Genomic DNA, 22,063 nt, shown 5'->3' on the forward strand with positions numbered 1-22,063 from the left:
AAGGCCAAACCCGTACCAGCTTTCGGGCGAGGCATTGTGGGAGCTGGATGCGCATCCAAATGGTTCAGAAACAATTGATGGCATTCAACCTGGCCTTTGCTTTGCTTTGCTCCCCTCATATTCACGTTTACTGGAAGCCCGAAGCGGATCACGTGATCGTATGTGGTTGAATCTCGGGCTTAACCTCATGAACCTCAATCTTGGTTTCCTTCTGTTATCGAGACTTGTCCCAGAAATGCCCGCCACAGACTCGCCCGCAGTCATTGTAGCCCGCTTTCTGAAAGCAAACCATTACAACAAGGTTGGTCATGACCGCGGACTGCTTTGAGTCCGAACGTGGCGCTCTGAACTGATGACTGTAGACTCTCGAAGCATTCCTCATCGAAGCAGGACTCTCCGAGGACGTAGCGATCACTAATCCGGGTGACTGGACGATTGAAAAGATCATCGAGGAGAAGAAACAGTTCGATGCCAGTCTCGCCTTCGAAAAGGTCGGCGGCGATGCTGATGTCGGGTGGATAACGCCTGCTCCCTCGAAAGCGGTTGAGCCGGAGGGTGTCCCTACCACGTCAAATGTCCTCTGCGTCAGCGGATTGAGCAGCAAAGAGAACAACGACGCGGTAATCTTCGTCACCGCCGCCGACCGCTCATGGTGTAATGTCTCGGCTACACCGCCATTCACTCTGACAGGCTCGATCGAAAATGCTCACGGAAGTCCGGTTCTATCCCTCAGCTCTCTGGACGGAGGCTATGTCTTCTCGACATCCATGTCAGGACAGCTGATGCTACATGACTCGCAGGGTCGACTGATTGATAAAGTACGCGATCATCTCAAATACGCCGTGCAGGTGGTCTCAGGATATACTCGTCAGGGACGATGGATCGTAGCGACGGCCGGGTGGGATCAGAAAGTCCATATCTATGCTCCTGAGCATGAACTCGCAGGGAACTTCCAGCCCAGCACGGAGTCGGAGACAGCTGGCGATGAGCCCTTCATTCAGGGTCTACTTCGCGACCCGATCCACACCATTACACTGCCCACGAACCCAGAGTCCATGGTTCTCGTCCAAAACCCAGATACTCATGATCTCTACCTTGTCCTGTCTCGACGCGACTCTACCTTCCTTTACTACTACTGCATCACACCCACATCTGACGAGTCGTCTTCATCTCGGAGCAGCGAAGTTACATACTCGGTTCAAGAGACGGGGCGGCAGAATCTCGCACCTCACTCCAATGCTTGGGTCGCATTTACCCCTTCCTGTCTTGCTGTGTGTCCGACGGACCCTTCCCTCTTGGCCGTTGCAACGTCTCACCTTCCACACATGAAGCTCCTTATCGTCCGACTCCTCTTCCCCACGGCGACCTACAACTCGACCAACTCCATCGCCCTAGACAACGGGTCAGAACCGCAAAACCAAGTCTCGCAAGCCCGCGCGGCCCTAGCACTGCAAGACCGCGAAGATGCCGCCATAAAACTGCACGTGACGACCATGGCCCCTCAAACTCCTTACTCTACGCCGCAGGTCGTTTGGCGACCAGGTGGGAAGGGGGTGTTTGTGAATGCAGATGACGGGGTCATCCGTGGTTTGGACACGCATAGTGGCAAGGTCGTAGCCACCCTCAAGGGACATGAGGTCGGAAGTAAAGTGCGGACATTGTGGGCCGGCTGGGAAACCGCTGAGTCTGGCAGTCACGGGCATGGAAAGGAGAGAAAGGAGATTCTTGTCAGTGGTGGGTTTGATAAGAAGGTGCTTTTCTGGCGGGTTCACGCGGGAGAGATGGGCGTTTCTGACTGAGAGCGAGACATAGGTGAGACGGCGGCGTTGGGGTAAACCCCATCGATCATTTGAAGAAGGGATTTTGATACCTCGTACATGGTAGACAATATTGTAGCCGGCTTCAGGCCATATCTCATCCTTATCGCGCAACCTCGATAGTATTGTCCCCCTTGTACGAGGCTCTTGTACCTTGTGGAAGATTTCACATGGCCTTTTATGTGTTGACGCGCGTCGTTGTCGGAATCTGACCTTCCGATCTGGCTCACATAGGTGTCATTTGTGTCATTGCACGTCATTTGAAACCGGATCCAATTTTCTCCGACATCCTCGGCCATTTGCAAAGGGGGCGAGACGCGGTCCAGGCGCATGGCATGATCATCGACCCAACGCTCAGTGGGTGTAGACCACCATTCTTCATTTCTTTTCCATTGCCCGCAAGTTCCTGAGGCGTGGCATCGTGGTTGTCTGCACATCCTTTCCTGAATGCCCCTTAGCAACCCGATAATGGACACTGTCGAGGGCGAATTCACCACCAAGGATGGCACAAAGCTATATACCAAAACATGGAAGGTACGGACCCGGCCGGAAGCATCTCTCGCTACCACAGGCCAACCAGCACATCGCGATGCGTTGTTGATGAATCTCTGCACAGTCTCTCTCTCTCTCTGACGATTTGTCTTCTCTCAAATCTAGCCCCGAAGCGATGCAGTGCAGGCCGTCTTGATCTTCCTTCATGGGTTCTCTGACCACATTAATGGTATATTGACCCCCGGCAAGTGCATGCAGCTTACTGAGAGACTTACATCTTCTAGCCTACTACGATCTCTTCCCCACTCTGAGCTCGTCCCCGTTCAACATTGCCGTCTACGGATTCGATCAAAGGGGTTGGGGCCGATCATGCCGCAAGCCAGCAGACAATGGCAATACAGGCCCCACGGCACTGGTCCTATCCGATCTTCATGATTTTGTTCTCCATGTGGCATCGTTGCCCGAGACTCAGGGCAAGCCACTGTTCCTGATGGGCCACAGTATGGGTGGAGGTGAGGCTCTGTGCTACATGCTCTCCACATCTACGGAGTATTCCAATCGACCTACGATCTGTGGTCTGCTCCTCGAAGCGCCTTATGTGGAGATACATGCGTCCAATCAGCCATCCTACTTGAAAGTTCAGGCGGGCAAGTTGGCCGCCGCGCTTCTGCCCCGTACACAGCTCAAACAAAAGCTGAGTGCAACGTACATGTCCCGTTCGCAGACGGTCTGTCAAGACTGGATTGACGACCCACTGTGCCACGATACTGGCACGCTAGAAGGACTCAAGGGACTCTTGCAAAGAGAGGCAGAACTTTCGCATCTCTCCCATGGCCGCACCATACCTGGCTATACAACAAAAGCCCCGTGTCCCCTGTGGTTCTCCTTTGGTACCGGCGACCGGATCTTGTCGTACATCGCCGCGCAGCAACTATTCAATGTCTTGGAAGCGCCCAACAAAGACAAAACATTCAAGTCGTATCCCGACGCCTATCACAAGCTCCATGCTGAGCCCGACGGAGTAGGCGAACAGTTTGCAAAAGATGTGGGAGAATGGATCCTGGCACATGTTGAGAAGCAGGCAGATGTCGCTCAGGTTGGTCACTCGCCGTCCGATCAAAAGACAGACGGTGACTTATAGATCACAGAAGGCCAAGTTATGATAGAGGCCGCACACCAAGAAGATATCCATGCGACGACACAGACTCCGGATGACTGTTCCTGGAACCCTCAATCCCGCCCTGCTGCCTCGTAAAACTCACAAGGCTCGTTCCTGCAGCTGACATGGCCACATGGAACCAATGGGCGCATGATTCGCAGCATTGACCGGGCATGACGACACTGTCATTACATAATAATGCCGCCTTTCCATATTTGCACTAGCGTCGTTTGGTATCAACTTTGTTGTCTTCTGCAAGATTCCAGCTTCTCAATCGTTCCGTCTGCATGTATCCAAACAAATCCTCATTGTCCATGTCTTTCTTGCCCGGGACTGTCTGGTATTTTTCCGCTTTGTCTTTGTCTGCTGGCTTTCAGTTTCGGGACATTGCATTGCAAATATGCACATCTCAAAGAAAGCCCCGCGACACACCCAGCCAGCCTTGCCTGGCTTGCTTGTTACACCGGCCACCTGACTCCATCGCCGGTCCGGTGAGACTTCTAAGCACACAGCCATGATGTCCTGAGACCTTGACAAAGAACATGTCGGATGTCGTGAGTACATCACAATGCCCATCTAGAATACCCATACACTTAGTGCAGGATGACCCTTCCCAACAGGTAAGTGGACAAAGTAAATGCAGCGGTCCTGGGAACGCTGGCCGTTTGCCGTGTCTCAAAAGTTTCTTTATCCCCTCTGCTCGACGGGCCCAGATCTTGCAAACTGTAGGTGTTTGTGCTTGGCCTCTCTCCAGTCAGAATCTCCAGCCTATTTTAGAGCGAATGCGCATTGTCAAACGACATGACCTCCCACCATGATCGTCATTGCCATCGTTGTTCCACCGACCCCAGCAAACGCACCGACAGAGAGCAGCCACAGTCTTGTTCAGAGGAGCAAACGGTCAGAATCCTCAAATTCTCCTCCAGGGACGCTTTCCCTTTCATCAAAGTCTTTGAAGCCCCCATCCGGCTCGCGCACAAGATGGCCCAGACTGTGAATCCCTTCCCCATCCGCTTTGAGAAGCATGTGGTCGCTCCGCCGTACGAGAGAGGATGGAGTTACATCGAGCGCAAAAACGGGCAGCTCTGCCTCGTGAGGAACAGGAAGGACGTGTTCCGTCTCCATCGGCCGTCGAAGAAGAGAGCAGCGCCGCCGAGAGACAGGGACAGAGACCCTGAGAGAGAGGTGATCATCGTGCGTGAGGAGGACATAGACGTCATCGGTCGCCATCATCGAGTCCATCCGCACGGAGACAGACTCTTCGTGGAGGTATGTCAAGAAAGAAGCGAGCTAGGTGATGCGTCTCCTCGACCACGACCGCCGAGGATTGAGGTCCGACGACCTCTCAACGTCACACCACAATGTTCTCCTGTTTTTGAAGAAACGCCTCACCACCGCAGGGAGTCGTTCCCGTTTCGCCTCGTCCAAAAGATCCCCGTCGAGCGAGCCCGTCTTCGTCGCGTCAGACATGCTAGAGTGCCAGAAGACCCTCTACACTGTTCTTCCCCTCGACCACCACTGCCCCAAGTCGTCGACGACTGTTACGAAGACGAAGTCTTCTTTGACCCCATGAGCGACCTAAACGCTCGGGAACCTCGGCCCTACCACATCCCCGAACCCGAGAACGCCGTGTGGGATGAGGACATGAACGCCTGGGTTGTGCGACGCTCGCCGAAAGTGCGGTTTTGCTGAGACTGCCAGCCAACGGATGGATCGATTGACCGCCATTTTGGACGTTTGGAATGGAACCGCATGCATGCAAGTCCTCGACTGATTCCCATCCCCAAACCCCACCTGCCTTTCCGGACAGAGCTCAACATCCTACACTATCATCCTGTGGATAGTATCATACGAACCGACCACCTGTTCAGACCCAGACCCAGACCCAGACCAAGGACACGTCTCCCAGTGATCCTGCTCTGTATGGATACGTAGGGATGTCCAGTCCACGTATGCGAGGATGGGTGAGATGGCAACAGTGATGCAAGAGACCCTGTTCGAGGTTTATGGAACCTTCAAGACGAAACGAGAGTACAGGGTAGAGAGTAGAGAGGAGAGAGGAAACGAGCTAGTTATTCAGCCTTTTGTTTCGACCATGATACACCGGTCCATCCGACACTGGTTGCCGGACATACGATACTTACATAGGTGGGATGGGAAAGGCACAAGTTACTACCCTCCTGACTCATACACACAGTACGCGTTACGACCGCGGAGTTCAGGGGGTGAAAACCATGTTCGTCTGCAAAGTCCTGGTTCTGTGCGGAGTTTGATTGGTTGGTTGGTTGGCACTGGCGCAGTGGGTTTCCCTAGATGGGAAAGTTCCCCTCGGCTTGACCCGGTTTCAGTTTTTCAGTTTTGGGATCTGGGATTTCTTACATATGCAGAGAGAGCATGGGATAATCAGGGAATGGGAGAGAACCGGAAGCGAATTTAGGTCTTGATTGCGTCCTGCATTGTCCCGTTTTGTTTTGTCTATGTACTTGTACTTGTAGTTGCTCGCTCGCCACCATCTTCTTCACCATAGTACCAGTGTCGGTTGGCACGCCGAGGGTTTCAGTTTCACACCACACCACACCGTCTTTATCATTTTGTTCTCACTTGCTTATGCCACCCCCCATCTTGCTCCATCTCGTTGAGTTGGGCCACACTGGGTCCGGACGATTGCATCTTCTAATTGCTTAGGAAGCCGTCCACTGCCCTCCAGAACTGCTCGGGCTGCTCGACCCACGACATGTGCCCGCAAGATTCCAAGATGGCCAATTTGCTGCCCTTGATGCCGTCGGCGATGGCGGTGCTGACCTCCGGTGCAGCGACGCGGTCCTGCCTCCCCGTGAGCACCAGCGTCGGGGCGGTGACGTTGTGCAGCTCGGCCGCTTCGTTCCATTTGGCGTTGCCGTCTGCTGGGGCGCCTTCGCCGGGCGCAGCGGCAGAATCGGCACTGTAATACGAGCCGTAGGCCCACAGGCTGGGTGCGCCGGTCCATTGCTTCTCGAACTCGGCTGGACCGCCCAGCTCAGGATGGGCAAAGTACCGCGGAATGATTTTCAGGAGAAACTGCCTGAAGTCGGCGTCGTTCGTGGGCATGTTCTCGAAGAAAACTTTGAAGACTTCCTCGAAGAAGGACCGGTCCTGGCGGGCGTAGCCCAAGAGGTCCGAGTTGACGAGGACGAGCTTTTCCACCCGTGACGGATACACGATCGCGTAGCCTAGTGCGACGGCGCCGCCGGCTGAATGTCCCATGACATTGATCTTCTCTAGACCAAGGTGTGCCCGCAGAGCCTCCACGTCTTCAACGTGGTGGCGCGTGGACATCTCTTGTGGGTTGGCAGGACTTTGCGAATCATCATTGCCACGTGGAGACGGGACGATTAGTGTGAATCTTGAGGAGAGACGGGAGAAGGCCTTGATATACAGATCTGCGCCGATTCCCCATGGAGCAGGACAGACGATCAGAGGCGGGAGGCCAGGTGAGTCGGCAATGACATGGTAGTGGATTGTCAGGTTATTGAGTGTTGTAGTATGCTTGCCTGGGGTGAGCGGCGAGGCCGACATGGTCTTTGATGAACGAAAGCCTTGTGGATTGGTGACGAGGCAACAAATTGTAGGAGTGCTAACACTTGGGCAGCGCAGAGAGGAACGGAGGGTTGCAGAAGCTGTTCGATACAAGCAGAGAACCAAGGAGGTCTAGAGGAGCTGGAAGGTAGTTATACAAGAAGACTTTGGTAGCATTTCCGTCAGGCATAAGCAGCCTGGGCGGGATCAATGATCTTTTGTGGAGTGCTCGAGAATTTGCCGTTCGCCATTGGAGTGTCCCTATGCCGCCAATCAGAATACGGAGGAGGATTATGGATCATACTCGTACACAGCCGCCCCCAGGCCCACAACAGTGTCAGCACGCTCGTGAGATAGCCTCGCATTTTGCTTTATAGTGTTGAGTTTGGGTAAAGCTTGAGCGAATTATGATGCGCAGGATTGCAAGACCAAGGCATGCAGGGACGATGGGGTGAAACCGAAACACAGTACGGATTCGAAGTGTTGTTTCTCGACCAATAACCCAGGCCGTTGTAGCATTGGAGCATCTGCCGTGGCTCGGTGACTTTGGGGGCCTGGAGTACTGCGGTGTAGTAAGGGGCTAGGGTGTTCCAGCCTTTTGATGCAGTTACCATGCATGAACAATCCAGGAGTGGCTGAAGACAAGATCCTGTCGTGTCAGATCTGCGTGTTGCATGATGTGTTCATCCATGGATAATGGCTGAATAATGGCGGCATTCCTTCATTGATGTTGGGGCCAGTCGACAGAAGCAAAGACTGAGACTTCACAACAGTTCTTCGCACGTCCAATCCTCATACCTGTCGAAGAGTCAGAGTCGTATTTCCTGACGGTGCTGTTCTGACAAACTCACCATCCATCGGGCAAATAACGGCGAACAATGAGAGGAATCTTTTTCTGGTTCAGTTCCTTGATCGCAATTTGCAGTGGATCCGTCTCGCCTTCCAAGTCAACGAGAACCGGCGCATTCATACTATCTGGCAGTCAGTCTCCGCAGTTGACGAAGGCCTAACGTATGTTGAGGGCATGTACCTGATTTGCAGCGCCCGAGTACCAAGCACTCTTGCGCGCTCATATTTGGTCATGTAAGGCGTAGTAGTTCTCTTGTCGTCAGGAATTTTCTTGTCGGCGTCGCTTGAAGGCTTCTGGACATTCTGATTTGGATCGGCCGACACGACGGTCCTCTCATCGCCCTCTTCCTCTCTAGCCCGCGCCTCGATGGCTTCTTCATCGACTTCGGCATCCGGCGGCAGTTCGTCGTCGACATTGTCCTCAGGTTCATAGAAGGTATCGTCAGGCTCGTCTCGGCCGTAGCTGGATGGAGAACAAATGCGTTAGAGGTCATGAAAAGAAACTTGCGCATAAAAAGGTCACCTACCCGCCCTCATCACCATAGTCCGACATCCTCAGTAGTCACAGCGCAGAGACACAATAATACAGACCAGCTGAACAATAACCGAATTTGAAGAAGAAATATGGCTGGCGCAAGACTGTTGTTCTGCATTCCACTCTGCCCGCAAGAAACAAAAAGTTTTTGGTTGTCGCAGCCTCGCCTTGTCGCGGTCCCACGTGATTGTCCTTGGCGGTCCCACAATAACTTCAGCCTCGCCGACAAAGATTTCCGCGGTTGGCGACCCCACACTCTCCCATTCGTTACCGGCATTGTCTCAAGCCCCTCGTAATTTTCAGTCGCAGCCACGTATTTTCCAAGATTTTGACGAAAGGCAACCAGGGCGCGGGCGCGCAGAGCCGTCGCTAAGATGCGGGTCGAGTCCGACGACGACAATTTCGACATGGACTATGATATGCTCGACTCGGACAGTGACGACGACTTTGAAGAGCAGGGTGATGACACTCCAGCTTCAACTCCTCCTTCAGGAACGCTTCCTCGCTGTCGCCAAAAAACGCTAAAATGTCCTTACGACAATTGCGACAAAGCTTTCGATCGCAAAGTGCGGCTCGAAGAGCACATCAGGTCCCACACAAACGAGCGCCCTTTCCAATGTCCGCACCCTCCCTGCACAAAAGCTTTCTTCCGTGACAGCCACCTGAAACACCATGTCAAAAGTCAACATAGCAACATTAGGGATTACAAGTGCACTTGGGAAGGATGTGACTCAAGTTTCACAACAGGAACAAGACTCCGGCGCCATCTCGAGACACATGAAGCAAAAGAGCGGTTCAGATGTCGCGGGTATCCTGGATGTGATCAGACTTTCCGCAAACAAGATACTCTAGATCGGCACATTCTGTCTGTTCATCACAACATCAAACCATTTCCTTGCAAAGAGTTGGATTCAGTGACTGGTGCCCCGTGCAAGAAGGCCTACGATACAGCGGAGAACTTGCGCTGCCATATGCGAGCCAAGCATGATACCTCGCGCTTTTCTTGCTCGGACTGTATGGCCCAGAATGCTGCCATTCTTGCTAACCCCGATGATGAGAGGGAAGTGATTCGGGCGTCCTTTGCAACCTATGGAGAACTCCAGGCTCACCTCACCATTGTCCACCCTCCAACTTGTCAATATTGCCCGACCTCTTTCACCACCAACAAGGAATTGACCCGGCATCTTGAAATCCAACATGGAATTCTACCAGAGAAGAAATCAGAAGACTCGGCCGTCTTCACATGCACTGTCCAAGGATGCGGCAAGAAGTTCACCAAAAAGGGGAATCTGAACGTCCACATCAAAACCGTCCATGAGAACAAGCGTGACTTTGTGTGCGGCAAGACCGAAATTGCACTCCCCGAAGAAGTCGCAGACCAGGAAGATGTGGCCATCTATGGCTGCAATCGCAGCTTTACCAGCAAAGCCAGCCTTGAAGAGCACGTTCGTACTGCGCATCTAGGCCTAGAATCAAAGCGAATGCTTCGTGAGAAGAAGCGTAAGGCCGACCGCCGCAGTGATGACGAATACGCTGATGACACCGGTTCTGGAGGGGTGCAGCTTAAGAAGCAGCGAAGACCCCGCTCGGACAAGGGTGTCAAGCGGACGTCTGCCATGGTTGGCCTTACTGGTGTCGCTGATCTGCCGCAGCCAGAGCAGCATCATGATGACTGCCTGGATAATCATCTAGGGACGATGGACGAAGTTGGAGAGACCTCTAACAAGGACACTCTTCTCTCCGGCTCTATGGTCATTTGTGACGACCATATCTGGCACAACGGCACTCCCTACCACTACCCATCGGGGGAGTATCCGACCCTTTCGGAAGATTTCGCACGGGCAAGTGTGCAAGACAATGGGCCGCTCGACGGCTTTGTTCATAACGAGGGCGTGAATGCGGAAGGAGCCTATGACGAAAATGACCTACACTTCTTTGGACAGTTTGAGCCAGAGACAGAATTTGTGCAGCGCGGGTTTGAGTATCCTGCGCTCTGAGACTTGTACATGCACATGCACATGCACATTCACACGCACACGTACATGGATGGAAACCACAGCATCGGCGTTTTCTAGGGTGATTGAGCGAGCTGAAATTAGCACTGGATTCAATCGACAAGACCACCCAAAAAGTTCTTGAACGAGCATGGCGTTGGGGGCGCGACAGACGATAAAAAAGCCCAGGCGGCAAAAGGCACGGAAAATTGAGCGTAACATGAAACGAAATGAAAGTCAGTAAAACCGGAATGCAAATATCTGATAGACGACGGTGAAGACCTCCCTGCGGTTGATTTTGTATTTGACCCTACTGTCTGTTTCTCACGGTTTGTCTGCGTGAGTATGCGTGGCATAGCATGCAAGTATGTTCTGCATCCTACCTTGTATTTCCAATGAGGCAGGCTCACTCAGCCTTGATGTGCGCGCATTGGGCAGAGCTGTAAGTGCTAAGTAGGGTCGACCTGACCCCTGTGGTGTGTCTATACGTAGGATGCCCTGCCAGCCGAGTCTCTACGAGTACTCGGTAGATCGAGGTGCAATGGTAGAGACGAAGCTCTTGGGAAGGCAAGGCTACAAGGCTACAAAGCTATGAGACAGGGCTGGGGACCAAAGGGGGTGTGGTGATCCAGCAGCCTAGTCTCGCTATCCCATATATATATAACATAGGTATATACTAGGTAGGTTGTCGGTCCACAACGGGAGCTAAGATTTATTTCTAATATGCACCATATCCATACAGAAAAGGCCTGCATGCTCGCCGCAGGCCGAAACTACTGTGCTTTTGAGCACATGGGCGTGGCTCGCGAAAGATTCAAATGAAAAGAAACGTCAATGACTCTTTGGTAGGATACACCAGATTCGCAAGTATGCAGCCGCAGTGATCGAGCAGGGTGATCTCTCGCAGCGATGCCCGGCTGGTAACCGGCCTCTGTTGGTCGGGAGTTTGCTGAAACAAGACCTTACATTCCTCCACACACAGGTGCGTACGGGGGTGTCCAGCATTTCGGAGTGTATATGTCTTTGTTCATTGAACCCTGCTAGTTGGCCAAGGGCCAAGGTCTCCCATAGCAGATATAGCCGCTGTGTGAGAACTACGAAGCGCCTGTCGCTACTTTGCACTTTGGCATCGTGCGAAGAGCAAGAACAGGCAAGCACGGTCGACCAGCCCCGCCGTGCACTTTGTACAAGGAGATAGGTAGCATCTGCCCTTGCATAAACAACGGGGATTGGCTTGTCTGTAGCAGATTGTAAGTACACTCGCACGAAAAGAGGTTGATGTGCATGGCCTCCCGCAGCATGTCCGCCATTGTAGAAGTGCAGATCATCGGCCGCTGATCTGAGACATTGGGGACGCTCCTGGCTCCGGGTTCAAGATGTGAATCTACCCGATGCAGTCTTTGATAGCCAGGGTGATGCTCCAGAGTGGCATTCTCACGATGGTGGTTGGCTTCAGTAATATCGAAGTCCGTTTCAAGGAGCACTTCGGGATTCGCACAGTGTCGTGACGTTGATGACATGGAGAAGCTCCCTGCCTTCTGATCTGACACCTGTGGCGCTTACCGGAGATGCAAGCCCCGTGGAAGGTGACGAGGGGAACCGCAAGGGGAAGCAGGTTGACGCATTGAGAGTAAACTAGGTGGAATTCTCCCCACTTCAGAATATATAGAACTTGTGCTCACTCGCGTTCGCGTCCACAGTAATGTGCGGAACTAGCGTCGCTCGAAAGTGCACATAAATACTGAAATGATAGGTGGATCTAGTCTTTAGCACTACAAGCTTTACCAGAAATAGTTTGGAAAGAGATGGGTAAGCTATCCAATTAGCTTGAGTCTAAGAATACATGTAAATTGTGTCATTTTCTGTACGCATATACACTAGCCGTCATTAGATCAAATTATTCACCCCCAAGCCAAGACTAGCATTTAATACGTGACTATGGCTTTTCATCTGCGACTTTCCATGGAGGTCAGCATTCTGATGGGGAAACTGCGCCCATGATGACGCTGACTTCAGGACATTTTGCAGTGGCTGTCACTTTCACCACTACGCAGGCATGAATGATATTACAGAATTGTTGGCAAGCACTATGCCAACGACGATTTCAAAGCTGTCTACAAGTTGCTCAAGACTTGCGATCATCTTCTCTTTTTCCGCACCATCCGCGATACTAACTTAGGACATCACTTAGGATCAGAGCATTTGGTGGGACGCTTGAACGAAGTCGAAGAGGCGGCTTCAGTGCAATTAAGAGAATGGCTACGCTCTCATGGCAACAACGTGAGCATATTTCAATGTTCCAACCCTTCGGCTGATTAATATAAAGGCAAGCCTAGAGATCCCATCCCGTCCATTTCCATAACACCCGATCCTCTACGTGCTCTTAAGAGGGCTGCTTATCTCGAATCTACTAGTGGCAAAAATATTGAAGTGATCCTGATCGATGGATGGAATCTACACAAGGCTAATGTTGTCCGCTACAATAAGTTACGCGAGGTTTCGGGGCCATCGTCGGAACACCTGTTTGACACCGAGTATCCACAGCAACTGATTCGCGGCTACAACGAGCGTCGTTTACAAGCTCGTCGAGTTCATCTTGTTTGGCAAGTCCGGGACATCAGTGAGCCCCTGTATCCGTAGACGCTATCCCTTGACAGGCACTGATGAATACAGATATTACTCTTGCGGCCGAGACGCTACTCAATGGCGCACTAGACGAGGATACCCTAGACGATGGCTGGGTAAGGATAATAATCTGCAAATACCCTTACAATCATTAACGGAATATAGATTATCGATATCTCGATTTACTGCGAACGGGACGAGATCCCTCGACATCTTTTGGTAAACGCGCGCATATCTATCCAGGACCGGCATCATCAGAAGATATATTCAAAGCCGAAATTGCCGGGGAGACGATGCAGATGAAGCCAGTGCGACAAGTGGACTGGGTTACTCAGAGAGTCGTTGGTGGGAGCACAATCGAACCCGGAAGTGTACCAGTCGGCCACGATACGAGTTGATCACTGGTATGTGGACGGGCTCCAGCCCTATGGCCACGCTAACTGTTGACCAGTCTCTACCTACGATGATACATGGGATGATCTGCGAAACGTGGTACGGGGTCATCTAAGTGACAAGGTGAGATTCCTTGCATTCGATTATCAACCCTCACAAAATCTGGTGAAGAGGATGGCCACTGTGGTCTCGGACGGTTCAGATAGATTCACCCTTCTGATAACCGTAGATTTCGGATACAGAACAAAGCGCTGGCCACGCGAGCAGTAATTTTCTAGCTAGGTCTGGACCATTCTATTGATCATTGGCCTCCTGACCGTCAACCTCGGACTATATCCATTTCGACTGTCGCCAATGACCTGGCACCGGGCATAGGTGACAGATGTTCTGGGCTTGTTCCACAGGCTAGGAGTGAAATCCTGGCCCGAAATAACTCCAGGCTGCTATGACTTAGGGTGCCTCTTCAGCCAGGACTTTCACAGTCATAGGGGCGATCATTCCATAGCAGACTTAGTCCATGAACCAGGTATAACGATGTACGTGATGCAAGCAATGCCAGTCCCCTGATAGACTAGGCCTGAGTAGGACGCAGGTATCGATCGATCAATTTGTAAATTAAGCTGTCTCATTTGGAGTATAGGATATGGAACGAGCGTTCCTTCCACTCGTTCAAATGTGTTTTGAGGCCGGGAATGGTCCCACGGAAGAGCTGAGACAGTCTGCGACAGAGTCCTTTCTCATTTTTCAGATGCAGGTATAGATTCTACGAACTTTTGGACAAGTTCCACGAATTCGTCCGGTTTGGAAGAAAAGACAACATGGCCGGTGTCAAACAACTCCAACCTCGACCCCTTGATATATCACTGGGTCGCCTCACCAACCTTTGTCGGAGTAATCGGGTCTCGTGTTCCCCATATCAAGAGAACAGGTATGTTGATGTCTCCTGCTCGGGACCGGAGATCGTGCTCCGGATTTAGGAAGCTACGCCAGATTCGCGCGGCGACAAAAGAGCCCTCCTCTGTGCCAGCTCTTTTGGCGACTCTAGCTGTGATCTCCTCGTCCGCCCTACTTTGGGGACTCATATATTTCCGCACAAGCCAGGGCATGGCAAAGCGCGAAAAAGCTGAAGAGCCTAACCACTTGACACCGGCACGCGAGAAAGTCGTCCAATCTACAAATCCACCCGTATTCTCTAGGATGAGTCCTCGGACCCGGCCTCGGTGTGTGATGGCGAGCCTGGCTGCGGCGAAACCCCCTACAGAGTTGCCGACGAATACTGCTGCTTGTAATTGCAATCCTTCAACAACGTCCTCGAGGACGTCTGCAAGGCCCGCGGCGCTTAAGTTTTCATACTTCGATATGCCTTTCGAATCTCCGTGCCAAGGCCAGTCGATGGCGATTGTTCGGTGATTTTTCGCCAGAGGTCCAATGATAGGATCATAATCATGAAGGTTATGAAGGGTTGGCATGCAACAGAACTATCAGCGGCCCAGATCCCTGGACTTTGTATGAAACTTCTCCAGCTCTGGTTTGAATGAACGGCATAATCACGAAGAAATGGGAGAGAGAGCTCGAGACGATCTATTGTTTCGATTCATCTCTCCGGGCTTCTAGCGAAAATAAATACTTTCGAGCCACCAAATCTCTTGACTCAAATATAGCTGGGAGAGGTTATTGTAAGACAAGAGCTCGGTTCTTTTGATACGAGCTGGCCATTCACAAATTCTGCCAGTGGATTGTCGGGCCGACGTCGATCTAGAAAGATCCCTACTATTGTTGGGTATGTAGTTTATGGAATACGCACTGCCAGAACTGTACCGTCCTTCCCATATCATCTCAACAGTACAGTATCAGTCACTCGGAAGCTCGGCGCCGAAATCTCTAACTTTATCCGTGTCCGCCGGTCAATGCTGCCTATTCTCCGCTCGAATCCCTGCCATTGGTGCCGTACAAGTACTAACCTCTGTAGAGGAGTCTACCTTCAATTTGCCAGATGAACGGAACCCTGTCACCTTCGGTGAGTCACACCTGCGACTCACGTCAAATATCAATCACCTGACACTAACGTGTGTTGTTATAGGTACATACCCGTGCCGCAGAACCACCAGAAAGTCGTTCATGTTAACCTTGCGTGCAGTCATCCGCAACTTCAAAAGCCCCTACTACAGGACACTGATCCGTGCAGACAACGAGTCACCGCGCGAGGCAAAGCTGATGGAAGAGCAAAAAGAAGATAATAAACATCTCGGAGGCCCTTTTGGCCGTTCGTCAAAGTGGTATCAAAGCCTGCCGCCAGAAGAGTGCAACTACGGCACGACGGCGGTACGCATCCCCGTAGCAGACGATGTGTCGTTATCAGGTGACCTTTATTTCCCCAAAGGGCTACCGGAGGATCGGGAGCCAAAGGGTTTCGTCCTCATTCTAGGTTGTTACGGACGTGGATCTACCTCAACAATGCTCAATGCCGTGGTGTTTGCAAGCCGCGGCTACCAGGCCCTACTTGTCAGCTCTCGCGGAACCTTTGGATCTGAAGGTGTTTTCGTTCCTGGCATGAGTGAACAAGCTGATAGCCAAGCTATTGTAAAGTGGCTACGCACGCAACCGTGGTACCCTGGAAGGTTCGCGACCTTTGGCGCCAGTTATTTGGGCTATACTCAGTGGGCACTGCTCCATGACCCGCCTCTTGATCTTGCGGCATCAATCATCCTTTCTGGGCCCCACGATCAAGCAGTCCACACTTGGGACAAGGGTGTCTTCCGCATGGATCGTATCTCATGGAACTACACTGTCGCCACTTTGGAAGGTCCGAAAATCGATTCAGGTACGGGAAACAGGATTCTCTCATCCAAAACTGAGGACCTACGGGCTGTGTATGAAGCGGTACCCCTTCAGCCTGCCGTCAAACGCTGTTTGAAAGGAGCGGCCCCTTGGCTCCAAAACTTTATGTCCACGTCGGACATTGACGATAAATTTTGGACACCAGTCAGGCATGGTGTGGCCCTGGATCGTGTCAACATACCTGTCATGCTAGGAAGTGGATGGTATGATACTTTCGCCTACCAGAGCATGGAGCAATACGAGCGTTTGAGAGATCGTGGCTGCAAAGTGAACCTCACCGTTGGCCCATGGACGCACATGGATGCTTGTGGGTTACATTCAATGCCGGAGGTCTTGGATTTTCTTGATGAGCACCTCGCTGGAGCTCACAATTGCCCCCGGCCACTTCCGGTGAAGGCCTTTGTCTCTGGTACAAACGAGTGGCGGTGGCTACCTGTCTGGCCACCGTTTTCCAGCAAGCGAACCTTTTATCTTTGTGGTGACTGCACCCTGGCAACAAAGCCTCCAAGGTCCGACTCGCCTTCGACGACGTTCAAATTTGACCCTGCTTGTCCAACTCCGACCCTTGGTGGGCCTCTCCTCACGGGTGGTGGTCGAGTCGATGATAGTGCCTATTCCCGAATGTCTGATATCAACGTCTACACCAGCACTCCGTTGAGGGAGCATATTGAGGTCATGGGCAAGCCCGTTGTAGAGCTTGCACACTCGACGGACATCCCGTATGCTGACATTTTTGTTCGCCTAAGTGAAGTCGATCACAACGGAGTTTCGCATAATATCTCGGAGGTCTATGAGGGCTTAGATCCTCAGAGAGAGAAAGGTTCTGTGTTACTCACACTCCATGATTGCGCACATGTATTCCGAAAGGGTACTTGCATCAGACTGGTCGTGGCTGGTGGTTCGTTTCCCCTCATGGCAAGAAATCTTGGTTGCGCAGGTAATCGGACAATGATGCAAGAAATGAATCCCGTTAAGCATACTACAGAGCATGCGGATGGTGTGTCGAGAATGACACTGCCTTGTTCGTACAGTTAGCCGAGGTCAAGTGTCCAACCCTCGCTTGGGGCGCTTCGTGGCCTTCTCGGAATGACGACAAGTCTGCTAAGCGACACTCATTTAAGCAGCTTTGAGATGGCAGTGGTCCCTGGTGAAGAATCCTAACATCTGTTCTAATTCAAAGTCCGAACTGAGATTCAAGTGATAATTTGTTGTTGGAGATACTCCCTCATATCCTAGCATCAGTGACTGCCTGCAGACAGATAACACGTGATCATGAAAGTCAACCGAAGAAGAGGTCTGGGACAGCGAGAGCGGCGAACGACGCCGAGGCACACCTGCTCCCAGTGACGCAACTGCTCGAGCAAACAGCTTTTACCGTCAGTTTAGAGATCCGCACCACGCCACTCCACACGGACATGAAGCTCTATAGGAACGAGCAAGCACCGAGCCCTCTCGATCGTTTTTCAAGCCTTCTGGAACGCAAGTACGACGTCCGACTCGATCGGCTCGAGAAACGTCGGCCGCATGTTGTGCTCCCATGGTGGACTCCGCCAATCACCCGGATCGCCGAGGGTGCTGTCAAGGAGCACGATAAAACAGATCCAGCAACGGTGTGCGTGTACACTGACGGAAGTGGCATTGACGGTCACGTCGGTGCAGCGGCGGTGGCACCAGCGCTGGAGATCCAAGGCATCCAGTCGAAGAGAGCGGGATATATGGGCACATCGACCACCGCCACCGTGTACGCTGCGGAGCTGAGGGGAATGGAAGTCGCATTCCAGATCGTACTCGACGTCCACGCAAAGACCAACACTCCCGGCAACTGCATCATCTTCACTGACAATCAAGCTGCCATTCAAGCGATGGCCAACCCTAATGCCCCTCGGGACAGTATATCCTGATCGAGGCGATGCGAGCACTGGACAAGCTTCGCGACCAAGGGTGGATTCCCGCACATATCGGAGAGCCGGGCAACAGTTGTTGAAGAAGGAAAGAAGAAGAAGAAGCTCGGCAAGCTCTACAGTCTAGAGTCTCGGCCGTTACAGGTTAGGGAACAGCTTCGGCCAGGACTTCTGCAGTCACGGGAGCGGTCATTCCATGGGGACAGAAGAGCTTTTATGAACAGTGTAAAGTGATGTACGAAAACTCTGCTGTCAAAGTTGCCGCAGCCAAGACCCGGCAAGGACGGAAGTCGCACATGATCATGTGATGGCGCGTGTTAAAATTTCTTAGCTAATGAACTCCGTTCAAATGACATACACCTTTTCTCCGGCACAGATCAGACTTTCCAGTTAATAAACTACAGTAAAATATGATCAGTACAGTTCAGACAATAGTAGATACTTCCTAACTTATTTATATGGTTCTATATTACTAAAGCTGACGCTAGTTCCGCACATTACTGTAATGCATGACTGTGTCAGAGCAGTGTCGTCTGGCTCTTCAACAATCGTCTCGAGTTGATTAATGTGAGAAGAACACTCCTGTTGCTCGTGGTAAGTCAGGTTACAACTCTAGCGTGCCAAGTCTCTCTCATCAAGAGAGGTGGTCCGAGCTTGAATAAATTGCCTCATATGGCGATGGTCGTAACGTCTCTATTTGCCATTAGTGTCAATTAATCACGACCCATACCAACCAATCTTTCAAGCATACGGTTACCTGCCGTTGTCGGCGTCCAAAATCACTCTTGCTCTTTTAGTTCTCTCAACCAACGCCTTTCCTTGGCCCATATTCCGGCGCTAAGTCACCCTCCTAGTCGTCATAGTGCATGCATGGATTCGGTATCAAGACCTTGAAGAAGAGCTGCAGTGAGCTGCCATGTCCAAGTCTGTCGTTGCACTTGCCAGGATTTGCTTGGCCATGCGGAAAATAGAGCCACGCCACCACCACGACCACATTCGATCCTGCGTGTGGTCTGTTCCTGTCCTGTACAAGGAGGTACTCGCGGGAATCAGGGCACATGCTACAACATCAGGTCCCGACACACCTTTCCCCCTGCAGCCCTTGCTTGCTTGGTGTCACTGTACCCATATTGATTACGAGCACCTGCGACTTGAGCGTCGTCATGATGAATACTTATCTCCACATCCCCCTTCCCCCCTGCACCTTCCCACGTTATTTCTTGCTGCTTGTACGCGTTTCTGGGTCCATCGGGTCTTGGCAATAGACTTCCGTCTGACTCGGCTGCCTTTACGAGAAACTCCACCTCCTTTGGGCCACGTCGCTGTCTGACTGGCTCATCCACCGGAACTCTGTTTGCCCCAAATATCTTTTTGGCGAGGAGGCGTCGTAAGTGGCGCTCTTGGCAGAACCCACAGGTCTTTTGAAAGATAATTCCCAGTTGGCTACGCTTTGTTAGTTGCATGGCCCACACGTCCTCCACCTGGCTTTTTGGTGGATCCACTACACGGCCTCCAACCCTGGCACCTGGCGACCTCTGATCGCCCCAAAATCCCAGAAGGCGAAAGATTGTCCAAAAAATGGGCTGCATGGGATACTTGATCTCATTTGAGAGATTCCATTGAGACGAGTAGACCGAGTACTTCGTTCGCCAGAGGGTGAAATGAGCGGCAGGCAAATTGCCTCCCTTCCTCCCCCCGGTTGAAGTACTCTTGTCTACGGGAGGAAAGGAGGTATTGTCGCAGTCCTCTTGGATTGCTCTTCTGCCCTTCGCTTTCGTGTCTCTACCCGGACACATCCCCAATAGGCTAAGATCCCAGACTCGTGTTGCATCTCCACTGGGAAGTTTACTCGTACTGACAAGACTCAGCAGGGCTATGAACTTTGGCCCCTCTTGAACAAGAGCCTCCCAAGATTTTGCTTCCCCAGAGCAATCATATCTTTTCTCAATCCTCCATTCTTTTCCCACCACCGTTACCACTTCTTTTCAGAGTGCAACGACTGTGTCAGACCGCGACATATATCCTCCTAGGTTCTTCTGCCATTTATCATAACTTAGCGCTTGCTGAATACGAGCTCCATCGCGCAAGTTCGTGCTTGCCCACTCAGGACATCTGCGCATTGACTCCACTCTTATAACCCTCTGGGAACAACCCTCTTCTCTCGTTCAACCACTTCCACAATGGCGTCAGGAATCCCATATACCCCCAAGCCTGCTACCGACATATTTACCCCATATCAAACCGACATCGACCGACGACAATGCAAACGAATCGTGCCGATGAGAGTGCTGGCACTCGGCCTGGGAAGGACGGGTACAGCCTCGTTAAGGGCAGCCCTGAAAGAGCTGGGTTACACAGACACCTACCACATGATGTCCGCTAGTGTTGAGAATCCACCTGATTGTCTCTGCTGGATGGACGCTTTTGCTGCAAAGTATGAGGGCAAGGGAAAGTTTGGCCGTGAGGAGTGGGATGCGCTCCTGGGTCATTGTCAGGCAGTCTGCGACTGGCCTGCAGTTGCCTTTGCCAAAGAGTTGATCGAGGCGTACCCAGACGCCAAAGTCATCATTACAACGAGAGACGTGGATTCGTGGCATAACTCGGTCATGAAAACGGTCAATTGGCGCGCAAACGACCCTGAACTCAAGGCTGTGGCCAACTTTGACTGGGCGGCCGGGCTGTACCACCCCATGCTACGCAAATTCTGGAAGTATTTCTTTTACGACGACTTTGAAAACCAGGGGAAGCAAAGATTCCACGACTACTATAGGGAGATCCGAGAACTGGTGCCACCGGGCAAATTGCTCGAGTACCGTGTCAGTTCTGGCTGGCGACCCTTGTGCGAGTATCTCGGCGAGCCCATCCCCGATAAGCCATTCCCAAGATCCAATGACGCGGAGAACTTCGTGCAACGATGCAGAACACAGAACCGCAAGCAGATGATGAATGTTATCTTCCGGGCCCTTGTTGTTGGAGTACCTGTGGTTGCCACGGCTCTGTCGGCGACCTTTGCCTGCACCCACTACCTACCCAAGTTTACCGCGAACACACCACTTTGGACGGCTGCCTCTTGATTCCCTCACGACGACGAGCATTCTATGTTTACCCCAAACGCGGCACCAGATCTGTACATAGCCTGGGTGTTTGGCGTGTTTTTGTTCGATTTCTGGTTCTGATCTTTGCGATTGGCGCCGCGCGTAACTGTTCACTTCTAGACATGACGGGACTGGCATGGGTTGCGACCAAAAAAGTGGTTGGCGAGCTTGGTTACATTTTGAGGTGGCTGCATGCACTGATAGAGGATGTCGGCCGCTGCCGATAACAGGGACGAGTCGGATCGAGCAGTATTAAAGATTTAATCATGGCTATCGGCCGTTCTCCGATGATTGCATGAAGGTATGGACACAGCTAATACAACACTTGCATTCTACTTGTACTGCGTACACTACCGTACAAAGAGTCACCACTCCCTACTTTGACAAATGGCTCCCTACCTCTCATAAGCTTGACTTGACGGGAAAAGGGATGCTGTACGAGTCCTCGGTAGATATGATGATATAATGTTGGATAAGGTGGGAATGAGTCCGGGATTCGACCTCTACCTAGCATCCCATTGTAACCGTGGGCGCTAGACGATACTCGTAATCCCAAAGATCAACAGTGACCTTCCTATCATTGACATTAAAGATAGCGGGGAATCAATCCGCTTGTGGCCAACAGACTAGTCGCGTTACCTCACTCTGTCCTCATTCCGAGGCTTGACTAGTAGTTCTCGGCATGGTGGGAACTGTCATTTCAAAAACGTCCGTCTCGTATTAATACCCGTCCCCTCCGTGATACCTAACAAGGCATGGTAGCGGAGGTGATAGTTCGATTCTTTTGACCGGGGGCGGGAGGCCAAAGGG

At 51.9% G+C, this 22,063-nt stretch overlaps 8 protein-coding genes across 8 annotated transcripts; 6 read left to right on the forward strand and 2 right to left on the reverse strand.

Annotated features, from left to right (window-relative positions):
- Window positions 1–235: 235 nt before the first annotated feature.
- On the forward strand, window positions 236–1,799 carry AYO21_04757 (hypothetical protein; the record flags this gene model as incomplete). The annotated part of the gene is made up of 2 exons (XM_022654728.1): window positions 236–301; window positions 363–1,799. 2 exons carry the CDS (start codon window positions 236–238, stop codon window positions 1,797–1,799), a joined length of 1,503 nt encoding a protein of 500 aa, XP_022512867.1.
- Window positions 1,800–2,285: 486 nt separating this feature from the next.
- On the forward strand, window positions 2,286–3,450 carry AYO21_04758 (hypothetical protein; the record flags this gene model as incomplete). Its single annotated transcript, XM_022654729.1, has 3 exons — window positions 2,286–2,351; window positions 2,475–2,538; window positions 2,594–3,450. The coding sequence occupies 3 exons, from the start codon at window positions 2,286–2,288 to the stop codon at window positions 3,448–3,450; spliced, it is 987 nt and encodes a 328-aa protein (XP_022512868.1).
- Window positions 3,451–4,449: 999 nt separating this feature from the next.
- On the forward strand, window positions 4,450–5,160 carry AYO21_04759 (hypothetical protein; the record flags this gene model as incomplete). The annotated part of the gene is made up of 1 exon (XM_022654730.1): window positions 4,450–5,160. One exon carries the CDS (start codon window positions 4,450–4,452, stop codon window positions 5,158–5,160), a length of 711 nt encoding a protein of 236 aa, XP_022512869.1.
- A 981-nt stretch (window positions 5,161–6,141) lies between these two features.
- On the reverse strand, window positions 6,142–7,023 carry AYO21_04760 (hypothetical protein; the record flags this gene model as incomplete). The annotated part of the gene is made up of 1 exon (XM_022654731.1): window positions 6,142–7,023. The coding sequence occupies one exon, from the start codon at window positions 7,021–7,023 to the stop codon at window positions 6,142–6,144; it is 882 nt and encodes a 293-aa protein (XP_022512870.1).
- A 764-nt stretch (window positions 7,024–7,787) lies between these two features.
- Window positions 7,788–8,425, reverse strand: AYO21_04761 (hypothetical protein; the record flags this gene model as incomplete). Its single annotated transcript, XM_022654732.1, has 4 exons — window positions 7,788–7,821; window positions 7,875–7,994; window positions 8,054–8,335; window positions 8,400–8,425. 4 exons carry the CDS (start codon window positions 8,423–8,425, stop codon window positions 7,788–7,790), a joined length of 462 nt encoding a protein of 153 aa, XP_022512871.1.
- A 356-nt stretch (window positions 8,426–8,781) lies between these two features.
- AYO21_04762 (hypothetical protein) lies at window positions 8,782–10,404 on the forward strand (the record flags this gene model as incomplete). The annotated part of the gene is made up of 1 exon (XM_022654733.1): window positions 8,782–10,404. One exon carries the CDS (start codon window positions 8,782–8,784, stop codon window positions 10,402–10,404), a length of 1,623 nt encoding a protein of 540 aa, XP_022512872.1.
- Window positions 10,405–12,670: 2,266 nt separating this feature from the next.
- Window positions 12,671–18,158, forward strand: AYO21_04763 (hypothetical protein; the record flags this gene model as incomplete). The annotated part of the gene is made up of 6 exons (XM_022654734.1): window positions 12,671–12,681; window positions 12,738–13,021; window positions 13,075–13,142; window positions 15,391–15,436; window positions 15,557–16,976; window positions 17,537–18,158. 6 exons carry the CDS (start codon window positions 12,671–12,673, stop codon window positions 18,156–18,158), a joined length of 2,451 nt encoding a protein of 816 aa, XP_022512873.1.
- Window positions 18,159–20,338: 2,180 nt separating this feature from the next.
- AYO21_04764 (hypothetical protein) lies at window positions 20,339–21,232 on the forward strand (the record flags this gene model as incomplete). The annotated part of the gene is made up of 1 exon (XM_022654735.1): window positions 20,339–21,232. One exon carries the CDS (start codon window positions 20,339–20,341, stop codon window positions 21,230–21,232), a length of 894 nt encoding a protein of 297 aa, XP_022512874.1.
- Between the last annotated feature and the right edge of the window lie 831 nt (window positions 21,233–22,063).

Source organism: Fonsecaea monophora (genome assembly GCF_001642475.1).
Source record: "Fonsecaea monophora strain CBS 269.37 chromosome Unknown Scaff28, whole genome shotgun sequence".
NCBI classification, from domain to species: Eukaryota; Fungi; Ascomycota; class Eurotiomycetes; order Chaetothyriales; family Herpotrichiellaceae; genus Fonsecaea; species Fonsecaea monophora.